The sequence below is a fragment of the Nematolebias whitei genome, chromosome 1 (genome assembly GCF_014905685.2).
Source record: "Nematolebias whitei isolate Nwh7 chromosome 1, NemWhi1, whole genome shotgun sequence".
Lineage (NCBI taxonomy): Eukaryota > Metazoa > Chordata > Actinopteri > Cyprinodontiformes > Rivulidae > Nematolebias > Nematolebias whitei.
Window position 1 is genome coordinate 74,602,568 of NC_056498.1, and position 26,475 is coordinate 74,629,042.

At 40.6% G+C, this 26,475-nt stretch overlaps 1 protein-coding gene and 1 long non-coding RNA gene across 2 annotated transcripts in view; both read right to left on the bottom strand.

Annotated features, from left to right (window-relative positions):
• LOC119430651 (intersectin-1) overlaps nt 1-24,984 on the bottom strand; it is a gene marked incomplete in the record, with an annotated part of 73,426 nt that extends 48,442 nt beyond the window's left edge. Inside the window, 14 exon segments of the mRNA XM_037698103.1 lie at nt 6,354-6,493; nt 9,645-9,732; nt 9,843-9,983; nt 10,844-10,993; nt 13,401-13,523; nt 13,722-13,861; nt 20,423-20,517; nt 20,736-20,873; nt 20,961-21,024; nt 22,204-22,304; nt 22,566-22,644; nt 22,882-23,079; nt 24,049-24,209; nt 24,926-24,984. Coding sequence (XP_037554031.1) covers nt 6,354-6,493; nt 9,645-9,732; nt 9,843-9,983; nt 10,844-10,993; nt 13,401-13,523; nt 13,722-13,861; nt 20,423-20,517; nt 20,736-20,873; nt 20,961-21,024; nt 22,204-22,304; nt 22,566-22,644; nt 22,882-23,079; nt 24,049-24,196 — 1,605 coding nt within the window.
• Nucleotides 24,985-25,449: 465 nt separating this feature from the next.
• Nucleotides 25,450-26,475, bottom strand: part of LOC119413533 — a 24,010-nt gene continuing 22,984 nt past the window's right edge. The window contains exon 3 of the long non-coding RNA XR_005186964.1: nt 25,450-25,528. This is a non-coding gene — a long non-coding RNA (uncharacterized LOC119413533). The remainder of the gene's footprint in view (nt 25,529-26,475) is intronic.

The window sequence follows — 26,475 nt, forward strand, 5'->3', positions numbered from 1 at the left end:
ACACTTTGACATTTTTCAGTGGTTAAAATTCAACGCACATTAGTTTAGTGATGAAACCTTTTCAGCTGGTTTTAGCTTCTTCAGCAGTTTACAGCAAAAAGCAATAAAATTCAATTCAGTTCAGTTTATTTATATTGCGCCAAGTCACAACAGAAGTCATCTAAGCAATAAGGATTCACTGAATTTTCACAGGAAATGTGTTGTACTGTTTGTGACTTCACTACTCGTACAATTTTACAATCTGCTCAAGTTTTGCATTTTTGCACCTTACAGTTTTTATCTCTGCTGCTATAAAAATAAAAAGCTTTGTGCTGCTAACCACATATCAGAACATGTTTCTACCTCATGCACCAGCTACACATGTACTACTCAACAGGTGTCTAGTCTTTTGTCTCTTGTTTAGATTAGAATGTTTAGATTAGGTTAGATGTCTTTTTGTATTTATTGTTCTGTTGTGTATCTGCACTGTGTGTTGTATTGTTTGTGCACGTTATGTTCTGTGTTGCATGTGATCCTGGAGGAACGCTGTTTTGTTTCAATATGTACTTGTATGTAGCTGAAATGGCAATAAAACCTCTCTGACTTTGAAATGACATTTTTGTAGTTCCTATGAGTATTCCACTTAACAACATGAAGCTCTTTATTTTTGAGTTAAATAAATATAAAACACAAAAGGTTTTATTTCATCTTGAGAAGCACCAATTAAAAAAAACAACTTTAATTTACATTTTGACATTAAGATGTTTTTTGTTTTTAATAGGTTTTAAATGAGTTTCTAGATGTCTAATAGGCCAAATAATCTGTCAGACGAATGAATTAATGATATAAGTATTTTACATTTACTATCAGAGTCAGAGTCAGAGTTTCTTTATTGTCATTCACATCTCAAGTGGTACATGTGGTGGAGCGAAATTATGTACACAGGGTCCCAGTAACATCCAACAATAAATTGTAAAAGAAAAACAGTAATAACATCTAAGATATGAACTAAGAAAAATATCAATTAAATATACACCAAGCACTCATAACATAAAACATTACGTCAAACACCGGCACAAACATGAACATGAGTCTGTGTGAGCGGATGAGCATGCATGAACACATCAACATTGAAACAGATCAGCAGCAACATGAAACAGATCAGCAGCAACATGAAACAGATCAGCAGCAACATGATGTGATTTTTCACAGTGATTATTCTAGTTAGAGATTCATGAGTCTAACAGCCTCAGGGTAGAAGCTGTTCCTCAGTCTAGTGGTTCTACACTTAATGCTCCTCAACCTCCTTCCAGAGGGGAGTGGGACAAAAAGTGTGTGCTGGGTGAGTGGGGTCCTTCATGATGCGGGTGGCCCTCTTCCTGCATCTGGAGGTGTAGAGGTCTGTGATGGTGGGGAGACTGACTCCAACAGTCTTCTGTGCAGCCTTCACCACTCTCTGCAAAGCTTTTCTTTCTGCAGCTGTGCAGCCTCCATGCCACACGTTGATGCTGGAGCACAAGATGCTCTCCACTGCACACCTGTAGAAGGAGGTGAGGACTGAGCTTCCCAGACCAGCTCGTCTCAGCCGTCTGAGGAAGTAGAGTCTCTGATGAGCTTTCTTGATCAGGCTGGTGGTGTTGTTGCTCCAGCTGAGGTTGTCATTCATGTGTACACCCAAGTATTTGTAGCTGGAGACCACTTCCACCGCAGATCCTCTTATGTTCAGTGGGGTGTAGGTGCTTTTGTTCCTTCTGAAGTCCACAATCATCTCCTTTGTCTTCTTCACATTGATGTGAAGGTTGTTCTCTTTGCACCAGCTCTCCAGGTGTTCCACATCTTGTCTGTAGCTGGACTCATCATTGTTTGTGATGCCTCCCACCACCACTGTATCATCTGCAAACTTTACAATGTGACAGCCTGGATGGGTAGCTGCACAATCATACGTGAGCAGGAGGGGGCTCAACACACATCCCTGAGGAGAGCCAGTGCTGAGGGTTATGGTGGAGGAGGAGAAGTTGTGGATCCTCATTAACTGTGGTCTGTTTGTTAGGAAGTCTAGTACCCAGTTGCAAATGGAGGGGCTTAGTCCTAGTGTGAATAGTTTGTCCATCAGGGATTGGGGGATCATGGTGTTGAAGGCAGATGTGAAGTCCACAAAGAGCATACGGACATAAGAGTTTTTCTGCTCCAAGTGGTTGAGCGCAGTGTGGACCACAGAGGAGATTGCATCCTCTGTTGATCGGTTCTCAAGGTATGCATACTGATGACGGTCCTCGTTGATGTTGATGGTTGTTTTGATGTGAGTCATGACCAGTTGTTTGAAGCATTTAGCGACTATTGGGGTGAGGGCCACTGGCCGATAGTCATTCAGACTAGTCACTGTAGAGCTTTTCGGGACTGGGATTATGGTGGCAGTCTTCAGGCAGGTGGGAACTGTCTCCAGGGTAAGTGAGGTGTTAAAGATGTCTGCCAGCACCTCGCAGAGCTGATCGGCACATTCTTTCAACACTTTTCCGGGGATGTTGTCTGGGCCAGTTAGTTTGTGCAGATTAATCCTCCTGAAAGTACTCCTTACTTCAGCTGAGGTCACGCTGAGCCACTGAAAACTCAAAAATATCACTTGTATGTAGGAGTGTACCAAGCCGATAGTGTGTTGGCTCAGCGTCCCAATCAAGCTACACTATCTTTGATTGGTATCAGAGTTCTTGGTACTTTTTGTTCCTGATCCAATGTTGTCTATGGTTTTATGTTGCATCAGCTGCGCAGCAACACAACAACTGTACAGAAGCTGAGATATGGGTGGTGAAGTACAGACCTGGAAATGAGTGATAATTATAGTGTTCTATTTCGTGTAAGCTATGCCTTTTAAAAGCTGTCGCTATTGGGTTTACCCGCGCACAGCATGCCGAATACTGAAAACTTCTAGTCCACCCCCACCTGCTGTGTGGGCTCTACCTGGTCCGTTATAAATTGCTTCTGGACCGGAGCTCGACTCAAGTTTTTCTTCAACCAACACTAAGAACACTACTTCTACGAAAGAATAATAGAAAGAAAAAGAAGAAGATGGCTTCAATTAAGAAATTGTAGACCATCTGTCTGTGCCCCGAGTGCCAAATGGGCTACATCTTATCGAACAGGAAATGCAAGTAAACCTTCATGTTTTTGGTACAAGGTATTCAAGTGGGTAGGAGTTACACTGTGGAGATAAACAGAGGGAGGTTTTTCATCTGTTTTCTTGTCCAAGGCAGCACAAAGTGATGGATCCTGACAAGACGAGGGAGCACTTTACCCAAAACCAGGCACAATGAAGGAGCCAGGGGGTGGCCAGTGGTGGTCGTGGCCCCAATGTATTAATTTCGAAAAACACCAGTCATTTGAGGAAACTTTCCTTTTCAGCAATTTCAAATCTAAAAAGCTGTTTCCTAAAAGTTCATGGCCAAAACCAATGCAGACATGTTCCTATTTTTTAGTATTCCACATCGCTTTACACTGTAGCTGTTTTTTTTAAATACAATTTTCTCTTATTTATTCTTCTCAAATTATATGCTTTCTTTTATGATTGTCTACTGTTGTCATCACTCTTTGTTAAATAAATCAGGTCTCTCTTGTAAATGAGTCCTTGAGGCTCAATGGGTTTAACTTGTAAAGATAAAGGTTGAATGGATGATTTATGTAACACAAGCACCACATGTATTGAATGAAAAAAAAACAAAAAACATATATATATATATATATATATATATATATATATATATATATATAGTTGGTAGTTATCTCGATAACTGCTTTGTCAGTGATGAGTGGAACTCAAGTCAGTTCTCGTCTTATGGGTTCTTCTCAGGTGTAGGGGAATTGCCACAGTGACTTGTTCCCTGCTCTGTGGGCGGGATTGTCATTGCAAAGTGGGCGGGACTGTAACTGTAATCTGACTTCATTTGTTTTAGCTTATCCTAGCACTGATTAAAGGTCCGGGTGTAGCCATGCTGCACCATCCTCTCTAATGTCTTGCAGTAAATTCACTAATTTCTTGTAGCGTCATCCAGCTCACACTGAATCCTCTGATCCGCCAATAAAGAGAAAGGTCTGGAACTCGTCATTTGTCCACAGCACTGTTTTTGGAGCATCCGTACTGAACTTGAAAAGAGGAAAAATAAAACTAACTGGGCAGGTCATCCAGTAATGTAGCTCCACTGACCAATCAACAGCTGCTGCCTGCTTACGTCAAAATGGTCACCTTGGAGCAGTTTGTTGGAACCACAAACAAGATGGTCCCATAAACTGGGCTGAGTGGGGTTGGGCACCAGCTGTGGACAGACCCTTAACTGCTGCAGTGTGGTGCAGAACTGATAGTGGCATATTAAAAGTAATTCCACTCATGATTCTCTATTGTTGAAGATACACTGAACAAAAAATATAAAACAACACTTTTTTTTTTTGCTCCCATTTTTCATGAGTGGAACTCAAAGATCTGAGACTTTTTCTGTGTACACAAGAGACCATTAAATACTGTTCGCAAATCTTCTGTAAGATTGTCTGAGACTAGCCACCTGATCAGCTGCTGCAACAATCGGTTTGAATAACCAAGAAATTTGTACATAAACTGTCAGAAACCGTCTCAGTGAAGCTCGTCTGCTTGCTCACAGTCCTCATCTGGGTCTCCACCTGACTGAAGTTTGTCATCGTAACTAACTTGAGTGGGCACATGCTCACATTCAAAGACGTATGGCACGTTTGAGAAGCGTTCTCTTCACCGATGAATCTAGGTTTTCACTGCACAGTGCAGATGGCAGACATACGTTGTCATGTGGGTGAGCAGTTTGCTGACGTCAACGTTGTGAATCAAGTGGCCTATGGTGGTGGTGGGGTTATGGTATGGGCAGGAGTATAGACAACAAACACAGGTGAATTTTATTGATGGCATTTTGAATGAACAGAGAGACAGTGATGAGATCCTGAGGGTCATTGTTGTGCCATTCATCCACAACCATCACGTCATGTTTCACCATGCTAACTGCACGCTCCCTCAAAACTTGCAACATCTGAAGCATTGTGCTGTGATAAAACTGCACATTTTAGAGTGGCCTTTTATTGTGGTCAGCCTAAGACACACCTGTACAATAATCATGCTGTCTAATCAGCATCTTGGTATGCCACACCTGTGAGGTGGACGGATTATGTTGGCAAAAGAGAAGTGTTCACTTTTGTACACAGAAAAAGTCTTAGATCTTTGAGTTCAGCTCATGAAAAATGGGAGCAAAAACAAAAGCGTTGAGTTGATATTTTTCTTTAGTCTAATTAAATACACTGTGAATATTACAGGTTAGAACAGTTCCCAGCCTTGGTCCTCGAGGAACACTATCCTGCATGAATTTGTTGTTTCTCTGTTCAGACACACCTGATTTAATTACTGCACTTCCTCAAGTTCTGCAGAGGGCAGCACGGTGCCTCAGTTGGTAGAGCTGTTGCCTCTCAGTGAGGTGGCCAGTTCAAATCCCGGACCAGGACGTTTCTGGGTGGAGTTTGTATGTTCTCTTCATGATGTGTGGGTTTTCTCCAGGTACTCCAGTTTCCTCCCACAGACCAAAAACATGCATGTTGGCTGACTGGTAACTCTATAAATTGTCCCTAGATGTGAGTGAGAGAGTGAATGGTTGTTTGTCTCATTTGTCTCTATGTGTCCCTGTGATGGACTGGAGCAGAGTGTCCCTCGCCTCTCACACAGTGATAGCTGGACATGGGCACCAGTGACCCCCACGACCCAAAAAGGAAGAAGCTGGTAAAGATGGATGGACCAGGGTTGGGAACCACTGGGTTAGAATAAGATATATTTAAGCATGAACATCGTACACATAAAAAAACACTCCTTTTTATTTACCATCTCATGTTATTGGTGCGTCTCTAGTTATATTAGATTAGACCATGTGGATGTGTTTTAATAAAATATAAACCCATTTAATGTTGTAAAAGAATGTCTGCCTGGTCAGCCTCTGGTTGTCCACAACATTAGAAATAAAACTACAAAATAAACTTTAAACCTATATTTTAAGAATCAAGAAGCAAGTTATTGCTATGTTTGCAATAAAAATGTGCTTTGGGATACAAAATTTAAAAAAGGATAATAAAAGCATTATAGTATGAATGGTGCAATATAAATTTGGTCATTTTGACACCCTATAAATGAATTAAGACTGATATTTGATGTTTTGTCTAATGTTTATAAGTTTGAAACGTTATTTTAAGTCTGTTTTACAGTGAGCAAAAATGTTAATCTGTTCATTAGTACATGAGTTTATTGAGCAGATTTTGTGGTTAGATGAATAAAAAATGACCTGAGACAGCCAGGACTTATCTGTACAGACACATTGTTTATTTACCTTTAGCTGTGTGTTGAAGGCGTCTATTTCCAGCAGTTTAGCTCTTGTTTCTCGTTCCACAGCATCGAGCTGCTCTCTGAGCTGCTGTCTGCTGCTCTCTTTCTGCTCAACGGCCTTCTGCAGCGAAGACAAGCTGTCGCCTGAACACACAGAGACGGCAGGAAATCCTGTCCGGTTAATTAGGTCAGTTCAAGCAAGAGTTATGAATAACACAAACAAAACAAAACAAGTCCATTTTTCTTAATGGTTTTAGATCGTATTTATTTTAGTTGCAACATTTGCAACATTTATAAAAAAAAAAACGTGCAAGATTTAAGATAATACAAGCATTACGCTGATGTCCCATTTCTGAAGGATTTGAGTAGTGAATGTTTTTAGTTAGGGCAGCACGGTGGCGCAACTGATAGAGCTGCTGCCTCTCAGCAAGCAGGTTCCTGGTTCAAATCCCGGTCCAGGGGCCTTTCTGGGTGGAGTTTGCATGTTCTCTCCGTGCATGCGTGGGTTTTCTCCGGGTGCTCCGGTTTCCTCCCACAGACCAAAAACATGCATGTTAGGCTGATTGGTAACTCTAAATTGTCCCTAGGTGTGAGTGAGAGAGTGAATGGTTGTTTGTCTCGTTTGTCTCTATGTGTCCCTGTGATGGACTTGCGACCCGTGCAGGGTGTACCCCGCCCCTCACACAGTGATTGCTGGACATGGGCACCGGCGACCCCCGTGACCCAAAAAGGAAGAAGCAGGTAAAGATAATGGATGGATGGATATTTTTAGTTTTGGAGATGAGTGTTTACATGAAATAAACAGGGAATGTAAGTAAACATTAATGTTTTTGGTGCAAGATATTCAAGTGGGGAGAAGTTACACTGTGGAGAAGAACAGAAGGAGTTTTTTTTTTGGCTTGTCTGCGGCAGCGTAGTGACGAATCCTGGTGAGTGGAAGGAGCAGTTTATCCACAACCAGGAGCAACGGTGGAGCCAGAGGGCCACCCCAACCATTTGAGAAAATTTTACTTTTAAGTGTTATAAAAAAAAAAAGAAAAAGGGAAGCATAGTTTCTTCAAATGATAGGGATGGTCAGTTTACATATATGGTGGTGGCCATCTTAGATTTTGACTTGGCAAACCAGTTTTTGATAGGGACCTTTCTTTCACCTAGATGCAGCCACACACAAAAATGGAAGTTGATAATTCATTTATTTTTCAAGTTATCATGCTCACTACATGAACGGACGGACGGACAGAGGGAAAGTATTCCCAATTCCCCCTCTTCACTCCGCACAAGGGGACAATAAAGTGTATCAGCAGAACTGAAGGCAAACAGAAAACAGAGTCTGCCGGCCCAAACAATTGTTTATCTGAATTTGGCCTCCCTGCTGGCCTTGGACAGGACAACTTATCTCAAATTGCTCCTGGAGCATATGTAAACTAGAAGCTTCTGCATGCCCCCCTCCACTCCCGAGGACATCTGTGGCCTTATCAGAACCATGGTGCCGATAGACACTGTGTACCATCTTATCAGAACTTTGGAACTTTCTGGAGTGTCCAAGGACAACTCACTGCATTTGTCGACCTCTATGCATAAATGTATTACGATGTCATTGTATGTTGCTGCTTTATGTTGCGAGGTCTTTTTTGCATCTGTTACACTGTGTCCAGGCCAGGACATGGTGTGAGACATGATTTTTTTTGGCTTCCCCCACCTTCGTGTTCTCTTTTCTCATCTGCCTGTATGTTGTATGTAACAGGTCTCTCTTGTAAATGAGTCTTCGAGGCTCAATGGGAACTAACCTGTATAAATACAGGTCTAATAATAATAAAAAATGCAAATATAATGGTTGGAGTCATGTGAACCTGTATAATTAGTCATATTTTGAACTGTTTTGTTATTTAAAAAGTTCCCCATGCACAGAATATGTTCACTCCTGATCATTGGAACTGTGTCCACAGATGTGGCTGATACAGTTCTAACACAATGTGAAGAACGCTCAGGACTGGAGGCAACCACAACTCAACTGTCTTTTGCAGGCATGGTTTGAGATTTTTAGATTTGTCTAATTCACTAGAGAGTCAGCAGAGTGGCTGCTGAGCGGCACTGTGCCCCAGAAAAATTACTGCAGCTTCCTGTAGAAGAAACATGTTGCAGTAAAGCTTTGGGTTTTCACATCAACTTAACTAGACCCCAAAGAATACAGGAGTCCTTCGTTTATCGCAGGTGTTTGGGACGACGCCCACCTGCGATAAGTGAAAAACGGTGAAGTATGGAGACAGTAGTCCAAGTTCAGTTAAAGTTCAGTTAACTTTGTCATGACATGTGTCAGACTGCAATCACACTCATCACCTGTTACTCCCAATCTCCCTCCTTAAATAAACAATTTAAATTTAAATACTGTAACATTTTCAATAAACAATCCATACAGCATGGATTGTTTATTTAAAATGTTACAGTATTTAAATTCAAATTCTAGAGAAGAGAAGGCAGCAGGACATCAAATGATGTCACGCAGCTTCAGCTCTGCAGCACGGAGCAGAAATGTACTTCTTGATCAATTACACTTAAGTTAGCATTTTTTTTGTCATTTACCCTTTATTTATCCAGGTAGTCTCATTGAGCCACGAGAACTCATTTTCTAGAGAGACCTGTTTAGGGAGCAGATGGTGGTGGTTGAGGGCCTTGCTCAGGGGCCCAGAGTGGGGCGAATGAGGGTGGAGGGAGGTGTGGGTGTTCCACCTTTTCCACCCACATTTTGATGTTGACGGTACCGGGAGTTGAACCTGCGACTTTCCCATCACAGGCCCATCTTCTAACTTCTGCGCCACCACTCCCCCTAGCATCTATGCTAATCGTTGATAAGCCAGGCATTTTAATTTGTAATCATGTCAGATTTACAGCATTTTAATTAAACATCATAAGCTTACCAGCAGCATCCTGGTGTTTATTCATAAACTTAATAATTGCAGACAATCAAAATGAATCAGTAAATGTTTCATCATCACAGCACTCTTGAATCATATTTAGACTGAATGGTGACATGCATGAACATTGCTACCAATTCGAAGCACCCTTTCAAAACAATTAAGTGAAAATAAGAGAGCACAGTAAAAAGCCTCCTACTAATTTAGAAAGGTCACTGTGCAGGATTCCTCTCAGATAGTCAGATGTTCAAAGGATGCATAACAGAACAAATAGTGGGTGCAAATGATGAAGAAGATGGAGTCCAAAGGACGAGCTACACAGTCTTAATGAGTCTGCCCCTCAGTGTGCATCATGGTGAGAGTGTCATGGATGCTGTACTCACGGTGCTGACTGCTTTGCTGAACCTGTTTTAACTGATCATTCAGATTCTGTTTATCAGGAATTAGCCTCCCCAGCCATTGTTGGGACTCCTGCACACAAAACATATCCATATATTTGATACTATTGCTGCTTGTTTAAAAAGGTGTTAATGAATGATTTTGCTGAATAACTGTGAAGCATAAACTTTGTGTTTGTGTACCTGCAGCTGCTGCTGGAGCTGTGTGATCTCAGCTATGCGTGTTTCTCTGGTCTGATTGGTCTGCTCCATCTCTCTCCGCTGAGCCGACAGACGGAACCGAACATCCTTCAGTTTGCCCTCCAGCTGGTTCTTCTTGTCATTCTGGAGAACACGATAAAGAAACTGGACTCTATGCTTCTCAAAATGGCTGGAGTTAAGACCTTCTTACAGGGCAGTCTTGTTAGTTATGTCTTTAAGGATTGTTGATGAGTCATTCTGGTAGTTTATAACTATTAGCGCTGCATCTGACAATGTTTAACACTGGATGCTTACTGGTGGTGGATTTTCCTACTCAGAAACAAGTGAAATAAAAGATGTCGGTCTTTGAGTTAGTTTATTATAATAAACAGACACACACGTCACACAGGATGCTTTAATCAGCCTATAGAGGAAGTGTAAAATACAAAAGTCCAAACCAGCTTTATAGCTCTCCTTCATGTGATAAGAAAGGCACAAAAATGGGTCAGAATGTCAGTGTGCTCTGTGTTTCCTGATAACTGGGCTTTTGTCTTTTGTACTCCTGTTCCATTTAGATTACACATGGACCAGTAAGACAAGGTATCAATCATGATATGTATTTATTGTTTTGATGAACAGGAGATGCATGATTCATCATTATTTCAAGACACCCTGAGCACAGTATTTAGCCACTGTGAAGACATTCACATACTATAGAAATAGAAAATACTTAATGCTGCTAAATAAGATAAGTGCTATGCATATATATATATATATATATATATATATATATATATATATATATATATATATATATGTAAGAGGGCCACACTTTTTATAGTAGCAGCTTTGTGCACTCCGCCCATCTTTCGGAGGACTGTACGTACATGTTCTCGTTGTATCTCGGTGCAATGATAATAAAGTTTATTCTGATTCTGATTCCATTTAACAGATAAACACAAGAGTCTCTTATTTATAGTGTGAACTGAATTTGTTTAAATTACCAGAGCTTCCAGTTCAAACTCCAAGGTTTTCTTTCTGGCTTTGAGCAGAACGATACTTTCTTGCTCTCTGTTTCTCTGAGTCAGAAGCTCCTGGCGACGCTGCCTCTCCCACTCCAACTGACGCTGGCGCTCTAATTCTCTCTTAGCAGCCTGGAACACAAACAAAAAGCTTGTGTTGGATTTTACAACTCTTCATTACATCACACTTATTAAAATGCTGTTAAGTTGCAGAAAAGTAAATAAAAACAGGATGAATTATCTGCAATTCAGATTAACTCATACTTTATTCATAATGGAGCACAGTAAAAATATAAAAGGCTTAAATGAATAAATTGTGCCATTTTTGAAGGAGAAACAAAGATAATTTTGAATTGTTTGGCAGCAACTAGGACATTAACAGAGTACTCGAGTAATCTACACATCGATTGCTAGGACATCTATCGATGTTAAAAATGTAAAGTCGGGTATCTGTAGTGACGTCATATTATGTGACCACGTATGACCGTAGGGGTCGTTGTTGCAATGTTGCAGGTCACAGAGTATGGTGTAACACCGGGTCCTATCCACTGAACCAGAGCCAGTTTCTGTTTAAGTTTCGTTTTTGACGTGCTGCGTTTCTTCACGTTTGCAGTTTAATAATAATAACTAATGGTTTAGTTTTTCCTGTGACTTATTTGCAGTATGATAAATGGTAGGAGCATAATATACGCTCCCAATGTTTTGTTGGTCTTTTTTTTTGTAAATAATTACCTTTTTTGCGTTTTTTAAATTTATTTATTTTTGTATCTTGAGACCTATGACGACATCAAATACTCGAGTTCTACTCAGGTTTAATTATGTTAATGTCGAGTTTCAAAAGTATATACTCGTTCAACCCCTAGCAGCAACACATCTCAATAAAGCTGTTCCAGGTCCATGTTTCTCACTGTGCAACATCTCTACAGTCTGCAAACATATATGAACTGAGGACCAGCTGCTGGAGGGTGTAGAGGGTAATATTGTCCCATTCTGGTCAGATGTAGAATTTCAGCTGTTTAACAGTCCTGGATGTTTGCTGGATATTTTGTCTCGTGAGTCGTCAAACTGGTGAGAGGTCTGGACTGCAGGCAGGTCAGACCATCCATTTCATCAAGCATGCTGTTTTACTGGATGCAGGATGTGGTTTAAAACTGTTTTGTTAAAACATGCAAGGCCTTCACTGGAAAAAAGTAAAAATAAAAAGATGTCATCTGGATGGGGGCATGTTGGCATGTGGTGGCGCAGAGGTTAGAGAAGATCGCCGGGTCAAGCCCTGGTACTGACAACATCAAAAATGTGGGTGGGGTAGGTGAAGCACCCACACCTGCCCCCACCCTCATTCGCCCCACCCTGGGCCCATGAGCAAGGCCCTTAACCCCCATCTGCTCCATAAAACAAACTGGTCTCTCTTGAAAATGAGTTTGCGTGGCTCAATGAGACTATCTGTATAAATAAAGGGTAAATGAAAAAATAAATGTTGTTCCAACCTGTATATACTTTCCTGCATTGATGGAGCCTTTTCAGATGTGTAAGCTGCTAATGCCATAGGTATTATGCATCCCCATACTATCAGAGAAGCAGATTTTTTAACTGTGTTCTAATAAAAGGATAGATGGTGACCGTCCTCTTTAATATGGAGGAAGTAGCTTCTGTGGTTTCCAAAAAAGTTTCTGATTTCAACTCGTCTGATGACAGAAGTGTTTTATTTTCCCTCAGTCCATTTTAAATGAGCTTTGGTCCAGAGAGGATGGGAACATCTGTGGATGGTGTTTACATATGGCTTCTTTGTATGATAGTACTTTCAGCAGTATTTGTGGATGGCACAGTGACCTGTGTTGTTCCTGAGCCCGTGCAGTGATGTCCAAAGATCACGGCCATTCAGTATTGACTCTTAGCCTTGTCGTTTAAACTCAGAGATATCTAGAGATTCTTAAGTTTGCCCTTTATTTTATATTTTTTAGTGAGGAATATTATTATAAAATTATTATTTTACAGACTGGTGGACCTCTGCTCATCTTTACTTCTATGAGTTTCAGCCTCTGTAAAATGCTCTTTTTATACCCAGTCCTCTTACTGACTCTGACACTTAATCTAATTAGCTGCAAAATGCTTCTCTAGATGTTTCTCATTTCCATCACGTTTTTTGCCTTTTGATGACCTTGTCCAGACTTATTTAATGTGTTGTTGCTATGAAACTTTAAATGATCTTTTTACACCTAAAATAGCACACATTGTTAGTTTAAACATTTGATAAATTTATTTTGTTTGATTGTAAGTAAATTATGGTTTCTATTAAATCTGAATAATTCATGTTTTACACAATGCCCCAAACCTGGATTGCACAAATATTATAGTATTTTTAAATGTTATTCATCTGTTATAAAGAAGGGATCAAATTTAGGCCTGTGTTAACACTAAGCTTCACAGAGTGGTTGTGACCCGTGCTTCTAAAACCAACTGCAGCTCAGGTAGTTAAAACTCTGCAGCAGCTTGTGTTCAAACATAACAACCTGGTAGATGTTGTACTCCTCCTTTGTACCTCTCTCCTTTCTATCTCCTTGCGCCTCTCCTCTTCTCGTTGCCTCTCCAGCTCTCTCTGTTTCTCCAGTTGTTTCTCCAGCTCATGCTGCCGCCTTCTTTCCTGCTCCAGACGCTCGCGCTCCTAAAACACAAACATGTTAAAGAATCTGTTAATTATTTGTCTGTGTCTTTAACAGTAAGCGTGAAGAACGTCTAGAAACAGGAGATGAGCTGTTGCACAGTAAAACTCAGTACAATTTATCACCAAAACCATAAATCATAAGCAGCTGAACATGTAAAAGTATGAACATGAGTAACGAACATCGCGGCTACAGTTTACCTTTCTCTCCTGTTCCTCTCTCTCCACAGCAGCCAGCCTCTCCTGCTCTTTTCTCTGCTGCTCCTGAAGAGCCTGACGTCTTTTCTCCAACTCCAGGTTTCCTCGCTCAAAGTTTTCCCTCTTCTTATCCTCAAACGTCACTGAGGTGAGACAGCAAGCAAATATAAAAACAACCATCTTTAAAGCAAATTCTTAAAGAGGATAAAACGTGATGAATGGCACTGTGCTTCTTTATTCAAACAGTAAAAAAAAAAACAAATACAAGAAACAAAAACACTAGTTTTCCATGAATGGAAGTAGCTGAAAAACAAAGAGTGAAGCTGTGCTGAAGACCAGAGAGGACTTCTGTCAGTATCTTGAAGACTTAAGTTATTAATGTTACCAACAAGATGACACTTCACAAAACAAAAAGCAAAGAGTGTTCTGCTTGTGGAGTTAAATACTGGATCAAAACTGAATAAGTCAAAGATAATCTCCTCCAGTGTCGTCCTCCTTCATCCCAGTGTATCCCATCATGTAATGTTGGAGGGCTCATGGTTGCACAGACCAGCCCCGTTTTAAACTAGACACACGTGTCAAACTTAAGGCCTGGTGGCCAAATGTGGCCCTCGTTGGCATCTTGTCTAGCCCTTAAGATGACATGTTAAACGTAAAAGACGTATCACTAGAATTTTTTTCAGTAATCTTTGATTATGATGTCAAAAGCACAACAGAGTGACAGATTGGTCTCAAATGAGACCAATCAAACTCTTGTCGAGGAACCTGCAACCAAGAAAAGATGTTGGGTATCTGACTTGAGTTAATGTAAATTATGAAATTGGCCCTTAGCTTGAAAAATGTTTTAAGTTTGGCCCCCTTTTGTAAATAAGTTTGACACCCCTGCTTAGGGCTGAGTACCGAACCGAGGTTCTTAAATGGCACCCACCGAACTGCACCGGTCGGTGTATGGATTGAAACGTCACTCTTTATTCGGTGTCAAGTTTCGGTATTGGCTGTAACGTGTCACGTGGTTTCAGCACGCAGGCAGGTAAAACACCAGGCATATGACGAAACAGACTACGTGTTTACAACCAGCTCTGTATAGAGCTACCGCACCTAATCTATGTATAATGTATGTCTATGGTGCTGGTGACGCCCACAGACGGGGTTCATGTGTGCAGCACGTGTTGTCGAACAGCTTCGACAACACACGAGCAGAAAGTTGCTCCGTGTTTCTCTGCAAGAAGACAGACGGACAGCAGCTTCCCCCCTCCTCCTCTCAGCGTAAGTCAGTCTCTGTGTGTGTTAAACGGAATCAACATTCCACGGCCGGACTCGTCTTCATCAGAGAACTCCCGAGGACGGCTCTGTGTCTGTGTTTCAGCTGGTGAGTTTATATTTGTTAACGTTACTGCAGCTTAACATGTACATCGCGGTGAAATAATGCTAACTTTAAGATATTAGTGGGTAAATTTATTTTATCTATGTAGCTAGCTAAACTCAGAAGCTAACTAAAGATTGACAGATGAAGCTTCGCTTGTAAAAATGTGTTTATCCATTCAGTCAGCTGCTTAAACATTTCACTAATGTTCAGTGGTTATGTTTATCTTCTCCTCACAGGAGGTTCTGACACAGATGTTAGGACAGAGACAAAAGAAAAGCGAGGTGGGGGCCACAGGACAGTCACAAACTTTGCTGTTAAAGTTTGCCTTTTTCTACAGTGGAGGCTGCATGGTGGAGGTAAGTTAAGCTGTAAAGGATATTGTTGACCAGTTGAGCTTTTATCCCTCAGCCTAGATAATGTTTTTTTAAGCAATAATAACACAACCATGTTATTGTTGATGTTTTGTTCTCATGTCAATTAGGGAGATGATCAGAGCCCTAAACCCCAGAGAACCACAGAGAAGATTCAGGAAAAGACACAGAGGAGCAGAAGTCTGCATCAACCCTAACCTCAGTGAATCCAGTGACCTGCTGGTGGAATGTGAGGGACAATATGTCAGTGCTGTCAAACTGACAACCAGGTATCTGTGTGTGCAACAATCATCATCCACACCCTCAGAGGGAACACTTCCTACTGCTGGAGACACCACCAGAAATACCAAAGTTAAAAAATAAAATTCACAACATGTACTGTAATGTGTAATGTAATTTTATTCTTGTTAGAGATAATATTAATTACAAAATTGGTACCAAAAAAAGAAATGTCCAGGAACCAACACCGAAGTGAAGGTACCGACACCAGTACCGATACAGATTTTTTTAGAAAGGTACCCAGCCCTACCCCTGCTCTAGATGTTCATAAATCACAGATGGGGTCGGCCACTTCAGTTCCCACTTAGACACAAGCTTTCAGAAAAGAAGTGGGCTGAGCAGAACCAAAGGAGGCAGCGAGCAGAACCCTGGGCTGAAGTGGAACGTGAGACGTCTCTCCTGTATCGATTACACCAAGGAGACGTCTGACTTCAGTTAACTTGATGAGTTAACTTCCTTCAACAACACTGTTTGTGGTTACTATTTTTTTAACCTAACTACAACTGTGCGTCATCATCAATATTCCCAATCCCTTGGTAATTAATCTGTTTGTTATTGTTTAATCCAGCAAGCGGGCAGTTGTACACTAATATCATCAGTTCATCACATTACTGAGATGCAGCTCTGCAGGTTTATTTTTTTGTCAGACCGGTCCTGTTACTACCTCGCTCGGAGGCAGAGAGTTGTATTAGACGTGGGCTGTCTCTGACCCCCTCGCCACCAGTGTGTCTTCTGAAGGGACCAAGAACACGTCTCAGTCCCAGTCTGAGGCGTTGAGTGAATTATTCATCATTAATCTATAACCAATTAACATTTGGAATTTCCCCAGTTTAAGATGGCCACTATAGCTACAGATGTTGAGATAAAACTTGAAGTGGTAGTAGCTGAGCGTTCTAATTGCTTACAAATCTTGTGAGAGCTCCCAATAGAGCATGAGATCGTGTATAACAGCATTTACAGGATAACAGTCAGTTATAACAGCAATGTTTCCCCTAGCTTATCTGCCTTGGGAGATCACTTGTCTCATCGACAGTCTTCTCAATGCGGGGTGAGGGGCGTTAGCGTAGCCCTACGTTAGTATTGCCACTGCTGGCATTTGCCGACAGAGGGTTTGGTGGGGTTGTAGTGGAGCGCTACATTAATATAGCTGATTCTGTTGACAGGGCGGGGCACCTTTCTTAGATAATGTTAAGGGAAACATTGAACATTATAAAAAGCGACGGATGATTTCAGTGTCATGTCATTTACCTTTATCAACTCAGGCTTATCATTTGAAATCACTGATCCCTTATGCAAGGGAGGCCTGAGCCTGAAGGAAGCCTAACATGCATGTTGTTAGGTTGCGAGAGGAAACCGGAGAACCCATTAAAAAAAACCACACACAAACACGAGAAGAACATGCACCACACAGAAAAACCCCAGGACACGTCCCCATTGAGTTTGTGGATTCCTATAAATATTTGGGTATCTTGGTCGACTCTCATCTCTCTTTTAAGCTCCACGTGGAAAACCTAGTAAAGAAACTGAAAGTTAAACTGGGTTTCTTTTTCAGAAACAGATCCTGTATAACTCTGAATGCTAGGAAACGCCTTGTTACTGTGACTTTCCTTCCCTCCATTGATTACAGTGACATTATTTACATGAATGCTCCTACAAGCGCCCTGCAGATGTTGGATGCTGTCTATCACGGTGCACTAAGATTCATAACTGCCTGTGATTATCGTACCCATCACTGCACCCTGTATTCACTGGTTAACTGGTCATCATTAACTTCACGCAGACTCTCCCACTGGTACATTTTCATCTTTAAATCACTTCTTTGTCTGTTGCCTTCATACATCTCCTACATGTCTCTGCATGAGTGCAGCTACAGCGTGCGCTCTCAGGACATTATTACCTGCAGTGTTCCCTCAGTGCGGACTGAACTAGACAAAAGGGCCTTCTCCTACTCCGCTCCTGTTTCCTGGAATATCTTACAAAAAGACCTGAAGCTCTCGACCTTGACCTCTCTAAGTGGCTTTAAGAATCTGTTGGACTCCTGGCAAGGACCAATGCAGACATGTTCCTGTTTTTAGTTTTCTACATTCGCCTTAGAACCTAGATGTTTTTGTTACTTTTTTCGCCATCTTATTTTGATTTGTAAAAAAAATAAAAAAATACATAAAAATCTGTATGCCTTTTAATAATAGTCTACTGTTGTTGCTGTTGTCCATTGTTGTCATCATTCTTTGTTGAAATCAGGTCTCTCTTGTAAATGAGTCCTCGAGACTCAATGGGATTAACCTGTCTAAATAAAGCTTGAATGAATGAATGAACATTCTTTTTGTGAGGCAACAATGCCAACCACCAAGATGTTGTGCTGTGTGATGCCTGACTAAGAATATTCAGCGCATAACTGTGAAGTATGCCGCGTTCAAGTAGTTTTCAAATTGTAAAAACGCTGGGCTGTTCCCTTTCCCCTATATACAGTGGGGAGAACAAGTATTTGATACACTGTTGATTTTTCAGGTTTTCCCACTTGCAAAGCTTGTAGATGACTGTAATTTTTATCATAGGTACTCTTCAACTCTGAGTGATGGAATCCAAAACAAAAATCCAGAAAAATACAATGTATTATTTTTAAATAATTAATTTCCATTTTATTGTGTGAAATAAGTATTTGATCATCTATCAACCAGTAAGAATTTTGGCTCTCACAGACATGTTAGTTCTTCTTTAAGAAGCCCTCCTGTTCTCCACTCATTACCTGTATTAACTGCACCTGTTTGGACTCGTGACCTGTATAAAAGACATCTGTCCACACACTCAATCAATCAGACTCCAGCATCTCCACAATGCCCAAGACCAGAGAGCTGTGTAAGGACATCAGGGATAAAATTGTAGACCTGCACAAGGCTGGGATGGGCTACAGGACAATAGGCAAGCAGCTTGGTGAGAAGGCAACAACAGTTGGTGCAATTATTAGAAAATGGAAGAAATACAAAATAACGGAAAATCTCCCTCGGTCTGGGGCGCCATGCAAGATCTCACCTCGTGGAGCATCATTGATCTTGAGGAAGGTGAGGAATGAGCCCAGAACTACACGGCAGGACCTGGTCAATGACCTGAATAGAGCTGGGACCACAGTCTCAAAGAAAACAATCAGTAACACTCTACGCCGTCAAGGATTAAAATCCTGCAGTGCACGCAAGGTGCCCTTCCTCAAGCCTACGCATGTCAAAGCCCGTCTGAAGTTTGCAAATGACCATCTGAATGATCCAGAGGAAGAATGGGAGAAGGTCATGTGGTCTGATGAGACAAAAATAGAACTTTTTGGTTTAAACTCCACTCGTCATGTTTGGAGGAAGAAGAATGATAAGTACAACCCCAAGAACACCATCCCAACCGTGAAGCATGGCGGTGGAAACATCATTCTTTGGGGATGCTTTTCTGCAAAGGGGATAGGACGACTGCACCATATTGTGGGAAGGATGGATGGGGCCATGTATCGTGAGATTTTGGCCAACAACCTCCTTCCCTCAGTAAGAGCACTGAAGATGGGTCGTGGCTGGGTCTTCCAGCATAACGACCCAAAACACACAGCCAGGGCAACTAAAGAGTGGCTCCGTAGGAAACATCTTAAGATCCTGGAGTGGCCTAGCCAGTCTCCAGACCTGAATCCCATAGAAAATCTTTGGAGGGAGCTTAAAGTCCGTGTGGCCCAGCGACAGCCCCGAAACCTGAAGGCTCTGGAGGAGATCTGTATGGAGGAGTGGGCCAAAATCCCTGCTGCAGTGTGTGCAAACCTGGTCAAGAACTACAGGAAACGTCTGATCTCTGTAATTGCAAACAAAGGTTTCTGTACCAAATATTAAGTTTCATTTTTCTGGTGTATCAAATACTTATTTCACATAACAAAATGGAAATTAATTATTTAAAAATAATACATTGTATTTTTCTGGATTTTTGGTTTAGATTCCATCACTCACAGTTGAAGAGTACCTATGATAAAAATTACAGTCATCTACAAGCTTTGCAAGTGGGAAAACCTGAAAAATCAACAGTGTATCAAATACTTGTTCTCCCCACTGTAGTCTACTTTATAGTACCCACAATGCAGTGAGTGAACGAGTGAAGGTTTCGAACACGGCCTAGAACTTTCACTTTCACTGCCAACATATACTCCATCACCAACGGATCGTGCAACATCTTTCTTTAAAACCTTGACCATAGCAGGGGGTACACAATGCTTCAAGGAATGCTACCTTTATTTCTGTCTTGCAAACATTTAAACAAAATGTATTGATAATTATCTATCTACTCCAAAACATCAGTATAGTCACAAAACTTAAATATATATGATTTAAAAACAAAAAGAAAGTAAAGACTGCAGTACGACAGATAACTTGCCGTCTATTATTTAGGTGTCTTTTCAGAGTCAGAGTTTCTTTATTTGTCATTCGCACCACATGTGGTACATGTGGTGGAACAAAATTGTGTACACAGGGTCCCAGTTACATCCAACAATAAAATGTAAAAGAAAAACAGTAATAAAATCTAAGACATTTCTGCTAGGTAACACAATAGCCAACAAGCTGAAGGATTCAAGGTGTTTTGTGCTGCTTGTGTAAAATTTGGGCTTGAAAAGGAGACTTGGTCCTGTTTGACCACTGATATACCGTCACAAACAGACTTGAGCAATGAATCACCTGGTAATTTCTTCTCCTGGCTGCTCTCTGTCTCCTCCTCGATCTCCTCCTGGACACTCCTCTGGTCTGACTGAACACTGTCGCTTCGCACACGCCTTTAAAACACAAAGGTTACTCATATCTAAACTTTCAACGCCGCTCCTGAATTTACTGAAGTTCACTTCCAGTTTAAATATTAACAACAAAAATGTGGTTTATCTCAACTTTCAAGAAAAACACGCAAAGGGACAATTACAATTTTCTACCAGTAGTTACCCAGTTCCACACGTTTCTCAGCTGCTGCTGTCAGTCTGCAGTGTAAGGTGGTTTTTACCTGAACGTTGGTGGGAGGTAATCTGGTGGTAACACTGGAGGCAGCGGTAACCCTGACATCGCCATATCTATGAGGTGCATAGCCAAGATAAACTCCTCAGCTGTTAGCTTTCCATCCTGGTCAATGTCTGATAAATTCCTTCAGGAGAAAAGAATAAAATTAACTTCATATTTGTAGATTTTTGTTCTTGTTGTATGTTTATTCATTTTGTTTTAGTTTACTGACCATATAGCAGCCAGCTGACTCTGAGGAAGACTGGACTGCATCAGGATAGTGCGAGCCTGAGGTCCTGAGCAGGAAACAGAACAAACACATTTAAAACCAGCGAAAAATATAGCAACTTTTTTTTTTAAGTCACCCGTCGCTGAGAGATTTAATTAGTGAATGTCTGTAGTTTTCCAGATGAGTGGTTTTCTGGACTGAAACTAAACAGGGAATGTAAGAAAACCTAAATGTTTTTGGTACAAGATATTCAAGTGGGGAGGAGTTACACTGTGGAGAAGAACAAAGGGAGTATTTATTTATTTATTTTGCTTGATGAGGCAGAGTGACAGAACCTGGGGAGTGGAGGGTGCAGTTTTATTCACCACCAGGGGCAATGAAGGAGCCAGGGGGTGGCCAGTGGTGGCCTTGGCTACCATTAATTAATCTTTGGCCACCCCAATCATTTGAGGAAACTATATTTTAAGCATGTTAAAAACTAGAAAGCAAAGTTTCCTCAAATAACTGGGGTGGTTGATTTACTTATTTATATATGGTGGCAGCCATCTTGGACTCTGACCTGGCAAACCAATTTTTGATAGGCACCTTTCTTACATCAAGATGCTGCCACACACCAAAATGGAAGTCAGTACCTCACTTTTTTTTGAAGTTATGCTCACAACATGCATGAATGGATGGACAGAGGGTATTTCCAATTCGCCCTCTTTGCTCAGTGATGGGGGACATTAAAAGGCACCTACCGCTGCCACGTTTAATGCCAGAATTTATTAATTTTTGACCCATGTTGTGAAACGATGGAGCTATAGACAGACTATCTCATTTTTATTTCCTGAGCATTTCATTCAGTGATTCATGAAATATTTGGCTAACAGACAGAGCTGACTTTATGATAAAATTTAAAACAAAGATCTTGTGCAATCTGTTGGCACTACAAATATGTTTTGAGGATCAGTCTCAGCTACTACCAGATCAAATTTTAGATTAATATTTGTCAAACTGACTGAGTTAGAACCACTTTTGTGATTTTTAAGGCCAGTCAGCTGCAGCAGCCACACTGAATCAGGTTGACTCCAAAAGTTAAAGAGTTATAAATAAACATCCGACGATTACTTTAAGTAAGCTTTGTTAAAACTAATCAAGTGGTTTATGATGTTTTCATAAAAGACAGACAAACAGAAACAAGGGTCACTGATCTTTCGGTACTTCCAATAAATAAGATCAAAAACATGTTGTTGTGTCTCAGTACCAGTGAGGTATCCACTCATCATCTTGTCATGGGAGTTAAAAAGTTGTCTGTACTTCAGTCTGGATGACTGAGGAACTGCCCAATCAGGTGGAGGCTGAGACCTGGGAAACAGAAAAACACACCGATGTAACTCAAAATGAGAAGTAATAACAAAGATAGAAAAATAGTAAAAATACTACATGTAAGGATTTCTAAAACTAAATGTTTCAGTGATGGTTTAAACTTCGTTACAGAAAAAAAAGAGTAACTTATTGAAGAAGCTAATGGCATTTTGAGATTTTATCAGAAATTAAAAATACAGAAATGTCTCCAGCACCTTATGCCATTTGAACTACACAGGCATGTTGAATTCTTCCACCTACCCAGCAGCATCAAATGATGAGCCTTTCTGCAGCTTGGTGCTGGAACGATTAAACGAAGCCGTTTTGTTCACAGGAGGAGCTGAGGAAGGCAGAAAACAAAACCTTTAGTCTGAGGTCCAACTGCTTCAAGGAGAGGACTAAACTGCTGAAGCATTGAACTTTTAATCACACATTTTTTCTGAAAATTTTCATAAATAAATAAGTAAAAAAATAAAGATACTGATCTAAACTCCATCTGATTATGTCCACAAGAAAAGCTTATATTGTGTAAATGCAAGCTTAGAAACTAGAAAAAACACAAAAGAGGTGTTCTGACCTGGGTGAGGGAAGCCTGAGATGGGTGGCATCATGGCTGTGGGAGGAGCTCCGTTGGCGATGGGCTGCGGAAGGGGAGGGGGCACAGATGAGACGAGTGGGGGGGACACTCCAACAGGAAGAGGAGGCAGGGGGAGAGGAGGCACGACTGGCAGAGGAGCTGGGATGGGAGCTGGGATGGAGGCTATGGGGGGCATGCCTGGAAGGAAACAGGTCCAGATGTCATAATCAGACACTTGACATCAGATGTAGGAAACAAACTATTACTCTTGAATTAATGACTTGATTAGCACTGAAAGCAACAGATACTAACGAGCCAGAGAAACTGGCAACATTTTATAAACAACACAAAACTGTTTCATGTTGGGCATGAACCAATTCCCATTTCAGTAATGGGTTTTGGTTCAGATACCATGTACCTGTACTTGTATTCAAAAGTGTTCTGTTAGCCCAGTAGTGATATCACTTTATTACAAATTATCAAGTAAGAGTATTGGGTAAAGTTCCCAACAAGCAATAATCCCTCGTCAGATAAGCAAGCAGTACTACAACGTCACTGAGAGATTTGAATAGTGAATGTTTGTAGTTTTTGAGAAGAGTGTTTTTCTGGACTTGAACTGAACAGAGAATACAAATAAACCTTTATGTTTTTAGTGCAAGATATTCAAGTGGGTAGGAGTTACACTGTGGAGAAGAACAGAAGGAGTTTTTTTTCTTTCTTGTCTGTGGCAGCATGGCGTGACGGATGCTGGATAGTGGAGGGAGCATTTTTGTCCACTACCAGGCAGAGGTGGAGCCAGGGGGTGGCCAATGGCGGCTTTGGCTGCCATGCAGACAATATTTGGCAAATATTATACACCAGATGCTATTCCTGATACAACCTGGGCTCAAACCTGCAACCTCAGGATTACAAAACTGCAGCATCGAGTTACCGCAGCCCCCTTTTAACAAAAACTACATATAAAACAAATATTAATATTTGCTTTATTTTACTGTTGTGTGTTCTTTATTTCTCATGGGGCCTCCCCTGGCTGCATGTCACTGATTAGTACTCGCATTGATACTATGTATTGTCAACTACTCGTATGCAAGTACTTGTTCATCCCTGTTTCAAAAACACAGGTGCACAGAGGTCAGGTGTAAAGTGAAATTACTTCTTGTTTCTTACCAAAGCCAGTCGGCGGGGGTAAAGGCAGCGGAGGTTGTTTCATACTGGGGGGAAGGGTTGGGGGTAGAGGGTGACCCTGGAGTTTGAGCTTGATGAGTTTCATGGCGATGGAGAACTCGTGGATATCCATACGGCCATCGCTGTTCATATCAGCCAGAGCCCTAATAATAAAGAAACTTCAATTACCAAAACACAGAAAATAAAATAAAATAAGGGGCAGATATGATAAGATTTTTTTTTCTTCATCTGCCACCTTTCATTTTATAATTTTATTTCTTTTGTTGTCTGTATGTTAATTGTTTTGTGGTTTTTTATTATTATAAAATGAATAAAATAAATGAATAAAATAAATAAATAAATAAATAAATAAATAAAGCTGTCACAAATTTACTTGATGTTTTAATAATTTTCAAATACCTTAATATAAACAGCTCGACTATCCTAAACAATGTACTTCTTTGTCTAAGCTTGTTTCTTGCTCCTAATTTTTAAAGAAGAAGAAAGTTCATCTTCTTTATAAGGTGACTATAAATGCATTTTTCCATTGTTTGGACAGTAATACAAGTGTATTTACTACACTGGAAGCTGCGCTCAGAATGAAAATTCCTAGCAGAGCCACTGACGAAAAGGCAGATTACATGTCAAATCTCACACATGTACTGCCCTGCATATTCCATGCGTGTGAAAATATAACAAAGCAATATCTAAATGACTGACAGTTATTTGTCAAATAATCCTTACAATTGTGGCAGTCCAGACTGTAAGAGCCACTGCTGTAAGCCCGCTTTCATGCAGAGCATTTTCATACTTCTTCTGTGTGCGGTTTATAAATTAAGTCCAACGAAGATCGAGTTGCTGGACTGTCAATGTGACTCACCAGATTTGGGCCAGGATGGGCGGGGGCAGCCCTGATTGAAGGAAAAAGTTTCTGGCCTGGTCTCCTGACAGAAAAACACAGCAGGAAGATGTGAGATGATAGGAAAAAAAAAAATAAAAAATAAAAGACAAAATTACCAGAATCACTACGTCATTATTAGTAGAAACAATCAGTTTTACTGTTGAGTTTGTTACCATGTTCTTTATTTTGTTTATGCAATTCATATAAGAATGAATATATACTCTAAACCCCTGAAAACTCTTATTTAAATACATTTAACACACATTTCTTTTGAATAGAGTTTGGCACATGTATTGGGTATTGTGGACTGAAATATGGCATCATAGAAACACATAGAAACTGGATTTTTTTATAAGAATGCTGCAATTTGTCAATTTTCTTCCAAATAAATTCTAATTTCTTACTTTATTTTCAGTTTCCTGAAACCTTAGATCAGGCATCAGAGCCATTTGAAACATGAACAGGAAGTTTGTCAACGAGCAAGCTGACTCGTACCTGTTATGTAACCCGCAGCAGTCGGAGAGAGGCTGTGAAACTGCTGATCATGTTTGGCTCTCTCATCCACCGAGATCTGAAACACATCTGGACCAAACCAAACACACACATGGTTAAAATGTGAAAGGCCAAGACAAAGCCAGACACAAAAGGCGTGAAAAGGGTGGAATGGGAAAAATGCATTAGTCAACAGTTTCAGTTCTGGCAAAAATATGGATTGCACAATCCAAGACTGATGAGAAAAAGATGAAAGAATGAAGGACAAAGTCAGACATAAAACGTAATCAAACTACATCGGAATATGAACTGAAACTTAAAAAAGGTCTGGATAAATTCTGAAGGGGCCTGACACCTGGAGCTTTAACATTGAATGAGAATGACATACAGCCAATGAACACTTTGACAGTTTTATTAAAATCTACTCTGTGGTTTACAAGATATTTTGCTAACAGACATTTTCCCCAATAGTTCATGGTGAAGGCTCTTTTAGCAGTCACCACATGCCTTTGGATCACTGACGGCTACCATCGCACCAGATTTTAGCTCTAGAAATTACCAAGTTATCCACCTTATTCCTGGGGGCTCTACTGTATAATAGGCCTGTCACGATAACAAACTTTGATGGGAGATTATTGTCTCAGAAATTATTGCAATAAACGATAATATTGTTTGAAATTTGAGAATAATTAGTAATTATTCTCAAATTTAAGAAGAAATGTTGGTTCATTTGTTTTGAGTGTAGTACCTTTTTTTGACCACTGGATGGCAGTATAAGATTGCTTGAACCAAAGGATGGATAGTGAGGGAGCGAGCAGCGTGTCTCTTTAAGAAAAATGAGAGGGAGGCCCCTTGACGTGACATGGGCTGCCTCTCCTTCCTTTATTTGGTTCTCAAAATGGCGGATGCTCGGTGTGATTTGAGCTCTTTAGCATAGCATTTTTCACAAAAAAACTTTTAATAAAAAAATCAGTAAACAAGTAGATGTAACTAAATATGCTAGTAGATGTAGCTAAATATGCTAGTAGATGTAGCTA